Source organism: Plecotus auritus, assembly GCF_963455305.1.
Source record: "Plecotus auritus genome assembly, chromosome: 3".
Taxonomy (NCBI): domain Eukaryota; kingdom Metazoa; phylum Chordata; class Mammalia; order Chiroptera; family Vespertilionidae; genus Plecotus; species Plecotus auritus.
In genome coordinates this window covers 1812721-1827603 of record NC_137772.1, presented here as the reverse complement: position 1 = coordinate 1827603, position 14883 = coordinate 1812721, and the positions used below count along the sequence as shown (strand labels likewise).

Genomic DNA, 14883 nt, shown 5'->3' with positions numbered 1-14883 from the left:
ACACCCCCACACCCCCACACCCCCACACCTCCCACACCCCCACACCCCCACACTTCCCACACCCCCACACCTCCCACACCTCCCACATCCCCACACCCCCACACCCCACACCCCCATACCTTCCACACCCCCCACAACTCCACACCACCACACCCCCACACCCCCACACCTCCCACACCCCCACACTCCCACACCCCCACACCCCCACACCTCCCACACCTCCACACCCCCACACCCCCACACCCCCACACCTCCCACACCTCCACACCCCCACACCCCCACACCCCCACACCTCCCACACCTCCACACCCCCACACCCCCACACCCCCACACCTCCCACACCCCCACACCCCCATACCTCCCACACCCCCACACCTCCCACACCCCCACACCGCCACACCCCACACCCCCATACCTTCCACACCCCCCACACCCCCTACACCTGCCACACCCCCACACCTCCACACCTCCACACCCCCACATCCCCCACACCCCCTACACCTGCCCACACCTCCCACACCCCCACACCTCCCACACCTCCCACACCCCCACACCTCCCACACCCCCACACCCCCACACCCCACACTCCCACACCTCCCACACCTCCCACACCCCCACAGCCCCACACCTCCCACACCTCCCACACCCCCACACCCCCACACCTCCCACACCTATGCCCTCGGCAGTGACGCCCCCTCCTGAATCACCGAGAAGGCCCGGCTCCGGCCCTTTGCTGCTGGGACTATGTTTCCCTGAGACCTCCTGGCTCTCAGTCACTCCTCTGCGACCCTCAGCCACAAGGCCCCCGCTGCCCCCCGGGCTGAGGAACCCACTTCTCCAGGCCCGCAGGGTCTCCTCGGGGTGAGGGGGGAGAAGGAGTGCAGGCGAGGGCCTCCCGGGCCTGAGAGTGCACGTCTGCTTCCGTCCTGGGATGGGGACAGCTGTGTGGTGGTGGGCCAGGGGCTGCCCCCGGGGCCCAGCGTCGGTGGTCAGGTGGGGTGGACAGTGGGGCCTCCGAGGTCGCTGTGGACAGAGAGGCTTCCTCTGTCGGTGTGGGAGGAGAGAAGCAGGCCTCAGAGCGGCAGGCGTATCTGTGTAGCAGACCATGGGTCGTCTGCATTTAAATGCATTTTGGAAACGGTGGGAGGGGACCGACAAATTCCTGCGGGTCCAGCCTGAGCCGCGGCTCTGCCTGTGGACGGCCGTCCACGCCCCGTCTCCAACGGGAGCTCACGCCTGCCAACCTCCCCAGGCACCTGCCTCGGCGAGATCACCGCCCACCAGCATGGAGGGGCCAGGCTGGCCCTGCTGCCCGAGAGGGGGCCGTGGGCAGGGCCCTCACTCAGCTCGCACCCCAGGATTCGGCCGCTGAGACGCCCGCGAGTTCCGGATTTATCTCCCCATTATCGGCTGGATCTGCTCTCCTCCCGCCTCGAACCAGACACGACATCTCCCCCATCTACACCGGGTCCTGCCGTCCTTCCCCAGGCGCGAGGTCGGGGGTTTATCCGCCCCGGTTCCAACGGGAGCGATCTGGGGCCGCGGGCAGGAGCGACCTCACGGCGGGGGGACGCATCGCTGGTCAGCTCCAACCGCCAGATGGAAGGTGCCGCTCAGCACTCAGGCCCCGTGTGCAGCCGCCCGTTAAACGGAAACTCTCTCTTCCGGTCCGTGTGGCCAGCCTGTACCCCCACAGGACGGCCCAGCTGATGGCAGCGCCGTGGACAATGTCACCTCAACGAGCCCATCCCGAACCCCATTCTGACTCGCGGACGGTTGTGCGCGCATCGGGTGGCCCTCATGTTACATCCTGGAGGCCGGAGCTCAGGCACATCCTCCTGAGGCTCAGCACCGCCCCCCGCACCCCGTCTCCTCTGCACCAGGCACCTGCCAGGGCCCAGCCGGTGGTGCCCTCAGTCCCTGGCCTGCGCTCACCTGTCCTCCCCTGCGGCCAGACGCCCGAGACCCTTGTCCTTCTCGGCCTTCACGCTGCCACCCAGGCTCCGCACTCCCACTTGGGGTGTCGTCCGGATCCCAGTCTCTGCCCCCCACCCTCCCGAAAGGCCACCGATGAACATTCCAGTTCTTCTCCACACGGAGCAGGGCAGAGGCTCCTCAGCCAGGCCTGCGCTGGTCTCACCAGGGCCCACGCAGGGCCTTGCTTAGAGCGCTTCGCCGCAGAGGTCCCCAGAGGCCCCCGAGGTCCCCCGCGGCCTTGGCTGCGTCCTGCTGGGGGTCTGCAGAGCCTCGCAGAACACGCCCCCTCACACCTCCCCACCGCCAGGCCGCCTGGCCTTGGCACTGCCTCACGGACGCGCTGGAACGTGCTGAGCATCGATATTACAGCTCTCAGCACAGGAAGAGGCGTGGCCATGGGAGCGACGCATGCTCACTACATGCAGGTGGCGACCGTCTCAGAATCTGTGCACACGTCACATCCTACGTCGGGCACACGTCACATCCTACGCCGTGCACACGTCACATCCTACGTCGGGCACACGTCACATCCTACGCCGTGCACATGTCACATCCTACGTCGGGCACATGTCACATCCTACATCGGGCACATGTCACATCCTACATCGGGCACATGTCACATCCTACATCGGGCACATGTCACATCCTTACGTCAGGCACACATCACATCCTACGCCGTGCACATGTCACATCCTACGTCGGGCACATGTCACATCCTACGTCGGGCACATGTCACATCCTACGTCGGGCACATGTCACATCCTACATCGGGCACATGTCACATCCTTACGTCAGGCACATGTCACATCCTACGTCGGGCACATGTCACATCCTATGTTGGGCACATGTCACATCCTACGTCGGGCACACGTCACATCCTACGTCGTGCACATGTCACATCACATCCTACATTGTGCACATGTCACATCCTACATCGGGCACACGTCACATCCTACGTCGGGCACATGTCACATCCTACATCGGGCACACGTCACATCCTATGTCGGGCGCATGTCACATCCTACATGTGCACATGTCACATCCTACGTCGGGCACACGTCACACCCTACGCCATGCACATGTCACATCCTTACGTCAGGCACATGTCACATCCTACGTCGGGCACATGTCACATCCTATGTTGGGCACATGTCACATCCTACGTCGGGCACACGTCACATCCTACGTCGTGCACATGTCACATCACATCCTACATTGTGCACATGTCACATCCTACATCGGGCACATGTCACATCCTACGTCGGGCACATGTCACATCCTACGTCGGGCACACGTCACACCCTACGCCGTGCACATGTCACATCCTTACGTCAGGCACATGTCACATCCTTACGTCAGGCACATGTCACATCCTACGCCGTGCACATGTCACATCCTACGTTGGGCACACGTCACATCCTACTTCGGGCACATGTCACATCCTACGTCAGGCACATGTCACATCCTATGTCGTGCACATGTCACATCCTACGTCGTGCACATGTCACATCCTACGTCAGGCACATGTCACACCCTACGCCGTGCACCGAAATAAAGCGCCGCTGCCCGTCCACCTCTCGGTGAGGCTGGAGGAGAGAACAGGACGCACCGACCACACCAGGAGGGCGACCGCGGGGACGTCCCCTTCCCAGAGGAGTTCTAGGCGGGCGCCCAGCCCAGGAGGGCGGGTGGACACACAGCCCAGCACTCGCTGGTCAGCTCCAACCGCCAAATGGAAGGACGCGGGGCGGCGCCAGGCTGTCGTCTGAGGCCGTCGGCCCAGCCCGTGCGCTGTGCCCGCCGCGGAGGCGCGGCCTTACCTTGTCGGGGTCCGAGGCGGTGATGACCCACACACAGTGGGCGTTGTCTTCGTACTGCACTGGGTAGTTGGGCGAGGTGATGGTGCCACTGGGTCCCCGGAGGTTGGACCCGCACGTCCGAGCTGCAAACACACAGAGCAGAGTTACTTCGCCCGCCGCCCGCCATGGGGAAGGCGACAGGCGTGGGCTCACCCGGTGGCCCGATGAACGCCTCATGCGCTCGTTGGCGAGCGGGTGCCGCTCAGCACTCAGGCCCCGTGTGCAGCCGCCCCGTTAAACGGAAACTCTCTCTTCCGGTCCGTGTGCCCAGCCTGTACCCCCACCGGACGGCCCGGCTGATGGCAGCGCCGTGGACAATGTCACCTCAATGTCAACCCCATTCTGACTTGCGGACGGTTGTGCGCGCATCGGGTGGCCCTCGGGTGCATACGATAGAGTGGGCAGCACGATGCAGGGAGACGCAGGACCAGAGTCACCGTCTCAACGAAACCACGCACCACACGACCCTGGGTGAGCACCCCGCCCCCAGCTTCGTCCCTCCAACTGCACATGGCGGGGCGGGGCCTGCGATGTCTCCCTCAGGCCTTAGATTCCTTCACAGCCGGTGCACACAGGAGCTTCGGCAATACGTCCGAGTATAAAGGAAGAAGATGGAAATCGTGGCTCCAGCCCGGCTGGTGTGGCTCAGTGGTTGAACCAGGAGGTCACGGTTCAATTCCTGGTCAGGGCACATGCCTGGTTATGGGCTCGATGCCCAGTGGGGGTCATGCAGGCAGGAGGCAGTCGATCAACGATTCTCTCTCATCATTGGTGTTTCTATCTCTCTCTCCCTTTCCCTTCCTCTCACTAAAATCAATAAAAATAGATTTTTTTTTTAAAAAAAAAAGAAACAGTAGCTCTAGAGGAAAAAAATACCTTCAAGTGGAAAGACCCAGCAAATCAGAGGAACGTTGGAACCCAACATATGAGACGTTTGGAATATAAAAACCCTTCACCTGACCTCCTCTGTAGGAAGGAGGTATTTTGCTGTCAAACCGATAGATGATAACAGGAAATCAAATGTCAGCCTGAACCCGTTTTAACATTGACCGTTTAAACTTGGTTTGAGAAAGGAAGAAACACCTTTCACAAGTGAGAACTCACACGAGAGAAGGTCGGCTTCATTTCCCTAAAATCCATCAGGCAAACTGACTGAACCATCACCAGGGCCCGCCTGGCGAGGCTCAGGGGTTGAGCGTCGACCTATGAACCAGGAGGTCACGGTTCGATTCCCGGTCAAGACACATGCCCGGGTGGCTGCTCAATCCCTAGTGTGGGGCGTGCAGGAGGCAGCGGATTGATGTTCTCTCTCATCACGGATGCTTCTCTCTCTCCCTCTCTCCCTTCTCTGAAATCAATAAAGAGATATTAAAAAGCACCTGAAACAAAATGGAACAGGATTCTGTGTTCCCAGGGCCTTATGGGGAGGGGTCTGGGAAACCCTGCCCTCGAGCTGTTGCTCACTGCCCCCCAGGAAGCCCATTGCTCCTTTCCATCTACATCGACCCAGAAAGAACAGAAATGCCGCCTGCTCCTCAGACCCCTCCTCTCTGTCCGTGACGGCTGGCTCGCAGGCCTGTGGTTGTATGAGCGTGAATCCCTTGCCCCCGGAGACAGTGCCCTGCTGGCCATGGTCACCGTCACGCCCAGGTCTACAGCTGTCGACACGTACACATGTGAGATCGCTCAGACAGCTTTTCAGTTGCCGGATGGATACCTACCTACCGTGAACACAATTCCCTAAAAACGCCCCCACTCTACACCGATGAACCAAACCCTGTGCCACCAAGCTTTAACATAGCAGTATCGGCAGTGGCTTTCCAACCAAGCCTTTCTTAACTGAAGACCAATCTGGCTTTCCAAACGCAGTGGGTGGGCCATCGCTCACAAGGCCACGCAACAGGACGGCACGTGAACGGGTCACTCGCTGCCGGGGCTGTTTTTAGAAACGCCTTCTCGGCGGGTCCGGGAGCGGACGTCAGATGTGAAGTCTTCCTGGAGCACTAGAGCGCTGGCGGCATTCATTAGAAACGCTTAGGAGAAAAGATTCCATCCGTCCGACTTGAGGTACAAAACCTTTGTGTCCCATGTTCACACGGCGTCATTCCTCGTCCTGAATGGCTGGTGTTAGGCATAATGTTGTTTTACTCACAATATCTTTGTTGGCTTAACTTTGACTTGATCTCACCTACGTGCCGCTGTAAGTGTCTCAAACGTGAGGAGCGATTCCTCCGAGGAATGTGTGCAGCCGGGAACGAATTGGTTACCTTCCCACTCACAGTCTGGGCCCAGTGCTCCTGTCACTGGTAGCCAGGGACGCTAACGCTCCTGACCCCCTTCAGTGCCAGTCCTGCTGGCACTTGGATGCTGACCTCCAGCCTGGCCTGTGAAATCGGTTCCCGGCTCTCAGAAATCCCTCTGAACCGCCGCTCAGGGAGGCAGGGTTGGCAGTGACAGCTCTATTGGCTAAATATTTATGGGAAGCAGCCCGTCTCCCACCCTTTATGCACACATAACACTGTGTTCCGCATAAAGCGGATCGTGGATCCTGGCCCTTCTGAGGTTTTCCTCGCCTGTCATCAAAGCAATCCTCAGAAGAACTTTGCTTTCTTTCTTCTAAATGGGCCTCTACCTTTGCCATACACTTTTCTAATAAGTTAACATTTTAACTCTTTTTGCCGAGATTTGTAATCAAGCTGTTGAAATGATCAGCTGGCTGGAACGCTGTGAATGTCTTCCTGCTGTGTGAACTTGTAAAACCTCAGCAATGAGAACCATCTGACATTGGGTAGTTTCCCGCATAAATCCTTGCACTTTTTGAACACGTGGAACAGCTTCAAACGATGTGATCTAACCACAGGTGTTTAATTTAAGCTGCCTTCTTAGCAAGAGTCAGAAACTTCAGCTCATCCTTCGCTGGGTCTCTGCCTTCTAACCCATCCCCTACTTCTCCACCATCTCCCCACCTGCTTCTCCACCATCTCCCCACCTGCTTCTGCACCACCTCCCCACCTGCTTCTCCACTATCTCCCCACCTGCTTCTCCATCATCTCCCCACCTGCTTCTCCACCATCTCCCCACCTGCTTCTCCAGCATCTCCCCACCTGCTTCTCCACCACCTCCCCACCTGCTTCTCCACCATCTCCCCACCTGCTCCTCCACCATCTCCCCACCTGCTTCTCCACCATCTCCCCACCTGCTTCTCCACCATCTCCCCACCTGCTTCTCCATCATCTCCCCACCTGCTTCTCCACCATCTCCCCACCTGCTTCTCCACCATCTCCCCACCTGCTCCTCCACCATCTCCCCACCTGCTTCTCCACCATCTCCCCACCTGCTTCTCCACCACCTCCCCACCTGCTTCTCCACCATCTCCCCACCTGCTTCTCCATCATCTCCCCACCTGCTTCTCCACCATCTCCCCACCTGCTTCTCCATCATCTCCCCACCTGCTTCTGCACCACCTCCCCACCTGCTCCTCTACCACCTCCCCACCTGCTTCTCCACCATCTCCCACCTGCTTCTCCACCACCTCCCCACCTGCTTCTCCACCACCTCCCCACCTGCTTCTCCACCATCTCCCCACCTGCTTCTCCAGCATCTCCCCACCTGCTTCTCCACCACCTCCCCACCTGCTTCTCCACCATCTCCCCACCTGCTTCTCCACCATCTCCCCACCTGCTTCTCCACCATCTCCCCACCTGCTCCTCCACCATCTCCCCACCTGCTTCTCCACCATCTCCCCACCTGCTTCTCCACCATCTCCCCACCTGCTTCTCCATCATCTCCCCACCTGCTTCTCCAGCATCTCCCCACCTGCTCCTCCACCATCTCCCCACCTGCTCCTCCACCATCTCCCCACCTGCTTCTCCACCATCTCCCCACCTGCTTCTCCACCATCTCCCCACCTGCTTCTCCACCACCTCCCCACCTGCTTCTCCACCACCTCCCCACCTGCTCCTCCACCATCTCCCCACCTGCTTCTGCACCACCTCCCCACCTGCTCCTCCACCATCTCCCCACCTGCTTCTCCACCATCTCCCCACCTGCTTCTCCACCATCTCCCCACCTGCTTCTCCATCATCTCCCTACCTACTTCTCCACCATCTCCCCACCTACTTCTCCACCATCTCCCCACCTGCTTCTCCATCATCTCCCCACCTGCTTCTCCACCATCTCCCCACCTGCTTCTCCATCATCTCCCCACCTGCTTCTCCATCATCTCCCCACCTGCTTCTCCACCATCTCCCTCCTGTTTCTCCATCATCTCCCCACCTGCTTCTCCACCATCTCCCCACCTGCTTCTCCATCACCTCCACACCTGCTTCTCCATCATCTCCCCACCTGCTTCTCCATCATCTCCCCAGCACCCACCCACTAGGTAACACTGTCTGGTATCAAGGCTTCCCTACTCTCCACAGTGGACACCCAGATTTCTTCCAGCAGCTACCCGGAGTTCAAGCATTCACGTGCAGTCTTTAGCAAACTCCACCCATGTCCGTGGAGTTGCCAGGACTGGATTTCCATGAGCAATTACCCACATCCCCATGGCGGTTTAAGTCCTGGCACCCATTAACCGCTCACCTCCTGCAGGGCATCTCCCCTGGTTCTTTCTCCTCTGCGGTCCCAGGGCAGGGAGGTTCTATTAAACTGCACGTTCTCTGAATTTCCAAGTGGAGAGAGAGAGGAGCAAAGCCACAGTGCTTCCTCTCACACCCACATCCTCCACTCCTTCAGCACCAAGCACTGAAGGCTCACTTTCTCGTGTCCACGGGGCATTACATTCCTTACAGATGTGATGTTTGGGAAGAAGAAGAAGAGCTAGAGAAGAACCCAGAACAGCCACAGAGGGGAGAGAAGACCCGGGCCCAGAGCTCCCGGAAAACACACGCGGTGTGTGTGGTCCCTCAGCCGCAGGAGGGATATCGGGGTGTCTCTGCCCTAAGATCCTGGCCCGTGACTGGGGTGAAGGAAAAGCCAGTCTGACACAGGAAGAGGGAGTGATGGGGAGGGGGTGGGGCCATACCTCTAACCCTTCTGAAGGAGGAGGATGCATGGTTCCGGTTTATCCGCAAACCACAGCTGTGTTGCGTTGCCAGCTGCCCTGTGCTGCCTCTGAGTACGAGTGCATGCTCTGGGGTCCGTGGGCATCGCCGTAGGACCTGACGCAGAAGGCAGATGCTGAGGCTTTATCACCTGGCCGTCTTTTCCCACCGCTGGACCCTCTGCTGGCTCCTCGCTCCCTCCCTCCACCCAGAAACGGGCTGTGTCGCTGCTCAGGCCTCCTGGGGCCGAGCTGCCCTGAGAATGACCAGGCAGCTCCAGGGGGTCCTCAGGGATGTGGGCTTCTTCCCCAAATGCAGCTTCATACTCATCACGGTTTCAATGGCCACCAAAGCCTTAAGCTGACCGACATAATTGACTACAGTGTGCCAGTGCCACTCCAGTTTTATAGCAAGATTTCAAAACAGTGTCACCCATGGAAGATGTCAGTGCACGTGTGCACGTGTTATACCTAAATGACTGTAGGCCTCGTCCCTTAGCTAGACCTTGTTGGGGATTTATAATGTCTCATCTGAAGTGAGGCATATCGAAATGCTTCATAATGGGTGAGGAATGGTCTTTGGGGATAACGGTGACCTCATGCTCAGCTAACATTACCCCTGGGGCAGGGTGCTCATTGGTGAGCTCAAGTCTTACTTACATCGTCTCTGTTTTAAAACAAAATGAGAATTCACAAAATGATAATGGGAAACATAATCAATCAAGAGGGGATGTGTACAGGGGAAAATGAGTGATTGTGAATGCCCATGTTTACCATTTCTCTATGTAATCAATATGCACATATTACGTACAAATCGCCTCTGTGTCCCCTCATTTCTCTTGTATAATATGAAGTAGTAATTTATCTGTTTGTGTGGATTCACTTCCAGGAATCCTCGCTGCTCTGTCATAGCTGCTTAATTAAATAAATTATATCCCAAATGACTACATTTAAATGAATAGGATACCCGAACTCACATCCGAAGCTTTTCTCAAGAACATTCATAATTAAATTGCATCCTCTACTCCTTGCGTGCTTCTAGAAGGAAGTGTTTTCATCGACCACAGAACTCATGTCCACGTCCAACATCCTCAACCCCAAGGAGCGAGGATGTCACGGAGGTAGGGAGCTTGCTTCCCTTAATCACACCCGGGCGTCCGGGCAGGCGTAGGCAATGCCTGGGCGTCTCATCCTAAATTGTGTCGTTTTAAGCTCCTCCTTCCATTTGGTTCCTATACTCAGCACACCCTCCCCAGTGGCCGCTGCGAGCACTGAAGGGAAGGGTGTAGGTAAGGCGGTGAGCACAAGGCCAGGGCCTTCTGCTGAGCACTGAGGATACGCAGGGAGAACAAAGCCAAGTTCCCGCATCACCGGGCAATGGACAGGCCATACCTGAGCAGCTAAGGTCAGGAGGACATTCCCACAAGGCAGAGGGGTTCTGAGCATCTGGAATGGGGGTGACCACAGGAGGTGGGGGCAGGGAGGGGTTTGGGACGAGAGCTGATGAAGGCTGCGGGGAGCCACGTGGACCTCGGGGACCGTGGGCTGGGGGAGAGAACAAGCCACAGCGGCCTGGGCAGGTCCTGGGAGCACGATTAGCACCGAGTGAAGCCTGGTTTCCAGGGAATTTTATGTCACTGGGTGTGAAAGTCGTTAAAGTAACAGCTTCATCGTTTCCAACAACTTCATCAAAATAAAGAGGACGATTTTTTGTCCCGGGGACTTTGAGTAAACCTTAGGAGTCCACAAACAGCAACGGAATTTTTTCCTGGGGAGTGTTCTGCTGAGTGAAATAAGCCCGTCAGAGGAAGACAGTTATCCACGATTTCACTTCTAAGTGGAATCTGATGAATATAATGAGCCGACGAACAAAACAGGACCAGAGACATAGGGGCGGGGGCAGACTGACAGATCTCAGGGGGAGCGGGGAGGCGGGGCGAGAGCAGGGATGTCCTTATAGGAAGAGTGAGGAACACCCCTCTCTAGTCAAGGAAGCAGCCACCACAGCACGGACAGAGGGCGGAAAGGAGGAAGGATCGCAGGCTCAGGTCCCTCAGTGCTGCCCACCTGGAAAATGAGCGGGTTTCAATGGATGAAAAAAGCATGTCCGCAGAGAGAGTGGCCAGCAGGGAAGCCAGGGAGCAGGGAAGCCTGGGAGCAGGGAAGCAGGGGAGCAGAGAAAGTGGGGGAGCAGGGAAAGTGGGGGAGCAAGGAAGCGGGGGAGCAGAGAAAGTGAGGGAGCAGGGAAGCAGGGGAGCAGAGAAAGTGGGGGAGCAGGAAAGCGGGGGAGCAGAGAAAGTGGCCAGCAGGGAAGCCTGGGAGCAGGGAAGCAGGGGAGCAGAGAAAGTGGGGGAGCAGGGAAAGTGGGGGAGCAAGGAAGCGGGGGAGCAGAGAAAGTGGGGGAGCAGGGAAAGTGGGGGAGCAGGGAAGCAGGGGAGCAAGGAAGTGGGGGAGCAGAGAAAGTGGGGGAGCAGGGAAGCGGGGGAGCAGAGAAAGTGGCCAGCAGGGAAGCAGGGGAGCAGGGAAGGGGGGAATCTGGGAAGCCAGGGAGCAGGGAAGCCGGGGAGCAGGGAAGCAGGGGAGCAGGGAAGCAGGGGAGCAGGGAAGGGGAGAAGCTGGGAAGCCAGGGAGCAGGGAAGCAGGGAAGCAGGGGAGCAGGGAAGGGGGGAAGCTGGGAAGCCAGGGAGCAGGGAAGAGGGGAAGTGGGGGAGCCAGGGAGCGGGCCAGCAGTCCCTGAGCCCTCTCTTCCCTTCACACCCGCAGGGTGCTGCCCGCTCTGCACCTCAGGAAGAAAACCAGGAGCGTGGGCGGAGCTCAAAGCTGAGCTCTCTGAGGCCACCGCCCAGGGGGGACACGAGGTGCTCTGAGCAGAGACCTGCTCCGAGCATGGCGTGTTCGCAGGCTGTGCACCACACTGTGACACGGAGACTGGGAGACGTCTCCTTAGATACTGTCTATGGACTCCATGCCAACAGGATGCTATTTTGGAATATTGGTTAAATAAAATAGGCTGTTAGGATTCACTTCCAAAATAAATAAACACATAAGATTCACTTCACCTGTTCCTTTTTTAAAAAGGTATTTATTTCAGAGAGGAAAGGAGAAGGAGAGAGAGAGAGAAACATCAGTGATTCTCTCTCCTCATTGATGTTTCTATCTCCCCCTCTCTGACATCAATAAAATCAATATTAAAAAAAGGAATAGGATTGCTCACTGCCTCCTTAACCATCCACAGTAAATATTCTAAGTCTCACAGAAAGGTAACAGCCATCGGACTGGATTTCAGCCCATGAGAATGGGATGGAGCCATGGGGATGGGATGGAGCCATGGGATGGGATGGAGCCATGGGGATGGGATGGAGCCATGGGAATGGGATGGAGCCATGGGGATGGGATGGAGTCATGGGAATGGGATGGAGCCATGGGGATGGGATGGAGCCATGGGGATGGGATGGAGCCATGGGGATGGGATGGAGCCATGGGAATGGGATGGAGCCATGGGAATGGGATGGAGCCATGGGAATGGGATGGAGCCATGGGAATGGGATGGAGCCATGGGAATGGGATGGAGCCATGGGAATGGGATGGAGCCATGGGAATGGGATGGAGCCATGGGGATGGGATGGAGTTATAGGAATGGGATGGAGCCATGGGGATGGGATGGAGCCATGGGGATGGGATGGAGCCATGGGAATGGGATGGAGCCATGGGGATGGGATGGAGCCATGGGAATGGGATGGAGCCATGGGAATGGGATGGAGCCATGGGAATGGGATGGAGCCATGGGGATGGGATGGAGTTATAGGAATGGGATGGAGCCATGGGGATGGGATGGAGCCATGGGAATGGGATGGAGCCATGGGGATGGGATGGAGCCATGGGGATGGGATGGAGCCATGGGGATGGGATGGAGCCATGGGGATGGGATGGAGCCATGGGGATGGGATGGAGCCATGGGGATGGGATGGAGTTATAGGGATGGGATGGAGCCATGGGGATGGGATGGAGCCATGGGAATGGGATGGAGCCATGGGGATGGGATGGAGCCATGGGGATGGGATGGAGCCATGGGGATGGGATGGAGCCATGGGGATGGGATGGAGCCATGGGGATGGGATGGAGCCATGGGGATGGGATGGAGCCATGGGGATGGGATGGAGCTATAGGAATGGGATGGAGCCATGGGGATGGGATGGAGCCATGGGGATGGGATGGAGCCATGGGAATGGGATGGAGCCATGGGAATGGGATGGAGCCATGGGGATGGGACGGAGCCATGGGGATGGGATGGAGCCATGGGGATGGGATGGAGCTATAGGAATGGGATGGAGCCATGGGGATGGGATGGGGCCATGGTAATGGGATGGAGCCATGGGGATGGGATGGAGCCATGGGGATGGGATGGAGCCATGGGGATGGGATGGAGTCATGGGGATGGGATGGAGTCATAGGAATGGGATGGAGCCATGGGAATGGGATGGAGCCATGGGAATGGGATGGAGCCACGGGAATGGGAAGGAGCCATGGAGAGAAGCTTTCCCGCGGGGCTGACGTGTCTCTCGGGCTTGGCTGTGTGTCGCCTGATTCCCTGACCTAATTCCAAGGAGTTTCCCTCAAACTGTCCCACTGAGGAGACATCAGGGTGGATGTTTCCATCGTTGTGCCTAATGTTTTATTATCCAAAGGCACGAAACTACCCCTGTCCTTACGGCGTAGCACCCTTTGTCCTGGTCCCGCACAGTGAGCTCCGGGGCAGCGCGTGGTCTGAGACCCGCATCTTCCATGCGAACGCTTCTTAAGCTCTTTATTGCAGAAAGTGAGCAGTGACACGCTGAGCAAGAACGGAGGGCTGTGGCCGTGAACACGAAGGGGCCTCCCGTTTAAGCAACACCAGTGCCTCCCGGCCGGGAGGAGACCGGGGTGGAATACGCTGACCCTCTGCTCTTGGGTATGAAAGACGGACGTGGGGGTCGGAGCAGCCATGAGCTTTTCACGGGACCCCCAGCCAAGCGAGCCACCCACCAGAGGCCCGTGGGGGAGATTTTCTCCAGGAAACTAGGACCCCGGGGACAGGGAGGCTTGGCAGGTGGGGGAGACAGCCTCTCCTCATTGCTCCTCCAAGCGGGAGTGGGGGGCCGAGGCGGAGTGTAGGGGGGCGTGCCTGAGGCCTGGTGCAGGAGCTGCTGGCTAAGGGCTAACGCCTGAGGCCTTCATACCACGTCAGCGTCTGACTCGGGCGGATCCTGAGACGGTGTCTGCGGGTGCGATGAGATCCAGGGCCAGGAAGGGCAGAGCTATGGGCTCATAAACCAGGTGCGAGTCCAGGAGTGCCTCTCCACACCTTCCCTTGTGTCGCTGCAGCCACTGAGGACAGGGGAGCACTACGAGCGTTGTCTTGTCGGGCCTTTCACAGCCGTGACATACGCTCCGGGAGCAGAACAGCCAGGAGCGCGTGAAGGAATAAAAGCGCGTTATTTTCCTTAGGGGACCACCACACCTGAGCCTCCGTCCTCATTAATGGCGGGAACATTGTCATCGCCTCCCCTGGGCGGGAACGTAGACTTCCTGTAGCACCTCCCATAGCCAATGACGTCACGCTTAGGATGATGCCGCCTACAAAGCGGGCCAGGGCCACGGGCCGCGGGGCACCGCCAGGCACAGTTGTCTGACTGGAGATGAGTGCTTCCTCATGAGATCGCCCGCCCGGGAAACCGCTAGCTGCCACGCCATGACACGCCATGCCACGTCACGCCACGCCACACTCTGCCCTCGGTGCCACGGGTACTGCCCTGCTCTGTGCTCTACACGTACAACTCCAAAAGTGTAACCGATGACCAAGGGGTCAGGCTGCCTGTCTTTACCTGAGCCGATTCAGCAGGGACAGGGTTGGATCCTCTATGAGCGTTCATTCCAGTCCTGCCGGCAGCAGGGGGAGCAGCAGGTCACCCACACACATCTGCTCTGTCCCTCCCTACCCCCCATAAGCCGGCTGCTAACGTCGGG

The 14883-nt window shown here is 58.2% G+C and overlaps 1 protein-coding gene across 1 annotated transcript in view; it reads right to left on the bottom strand.

Moving 5' to 3' along the window:
* The window catches only part of CSMD1 (CUB and Sushi multiple domains 1), a 1048987-nt gene that overhangs the window by 252432 nt on the left and 781672 nt on the right, over window positions 1–14883 (bottom strand). The window contains exon 10 of the mRNA XM_080662039.1: window positions 3798–3919. Within this exon, the coding sequence (XP_080518165.1) occupies window positions 3798–3919 (122 nt within the window). The remainder of the gene's footprint in view (window positions 1–3797; window positions 3920–14883) is intronic.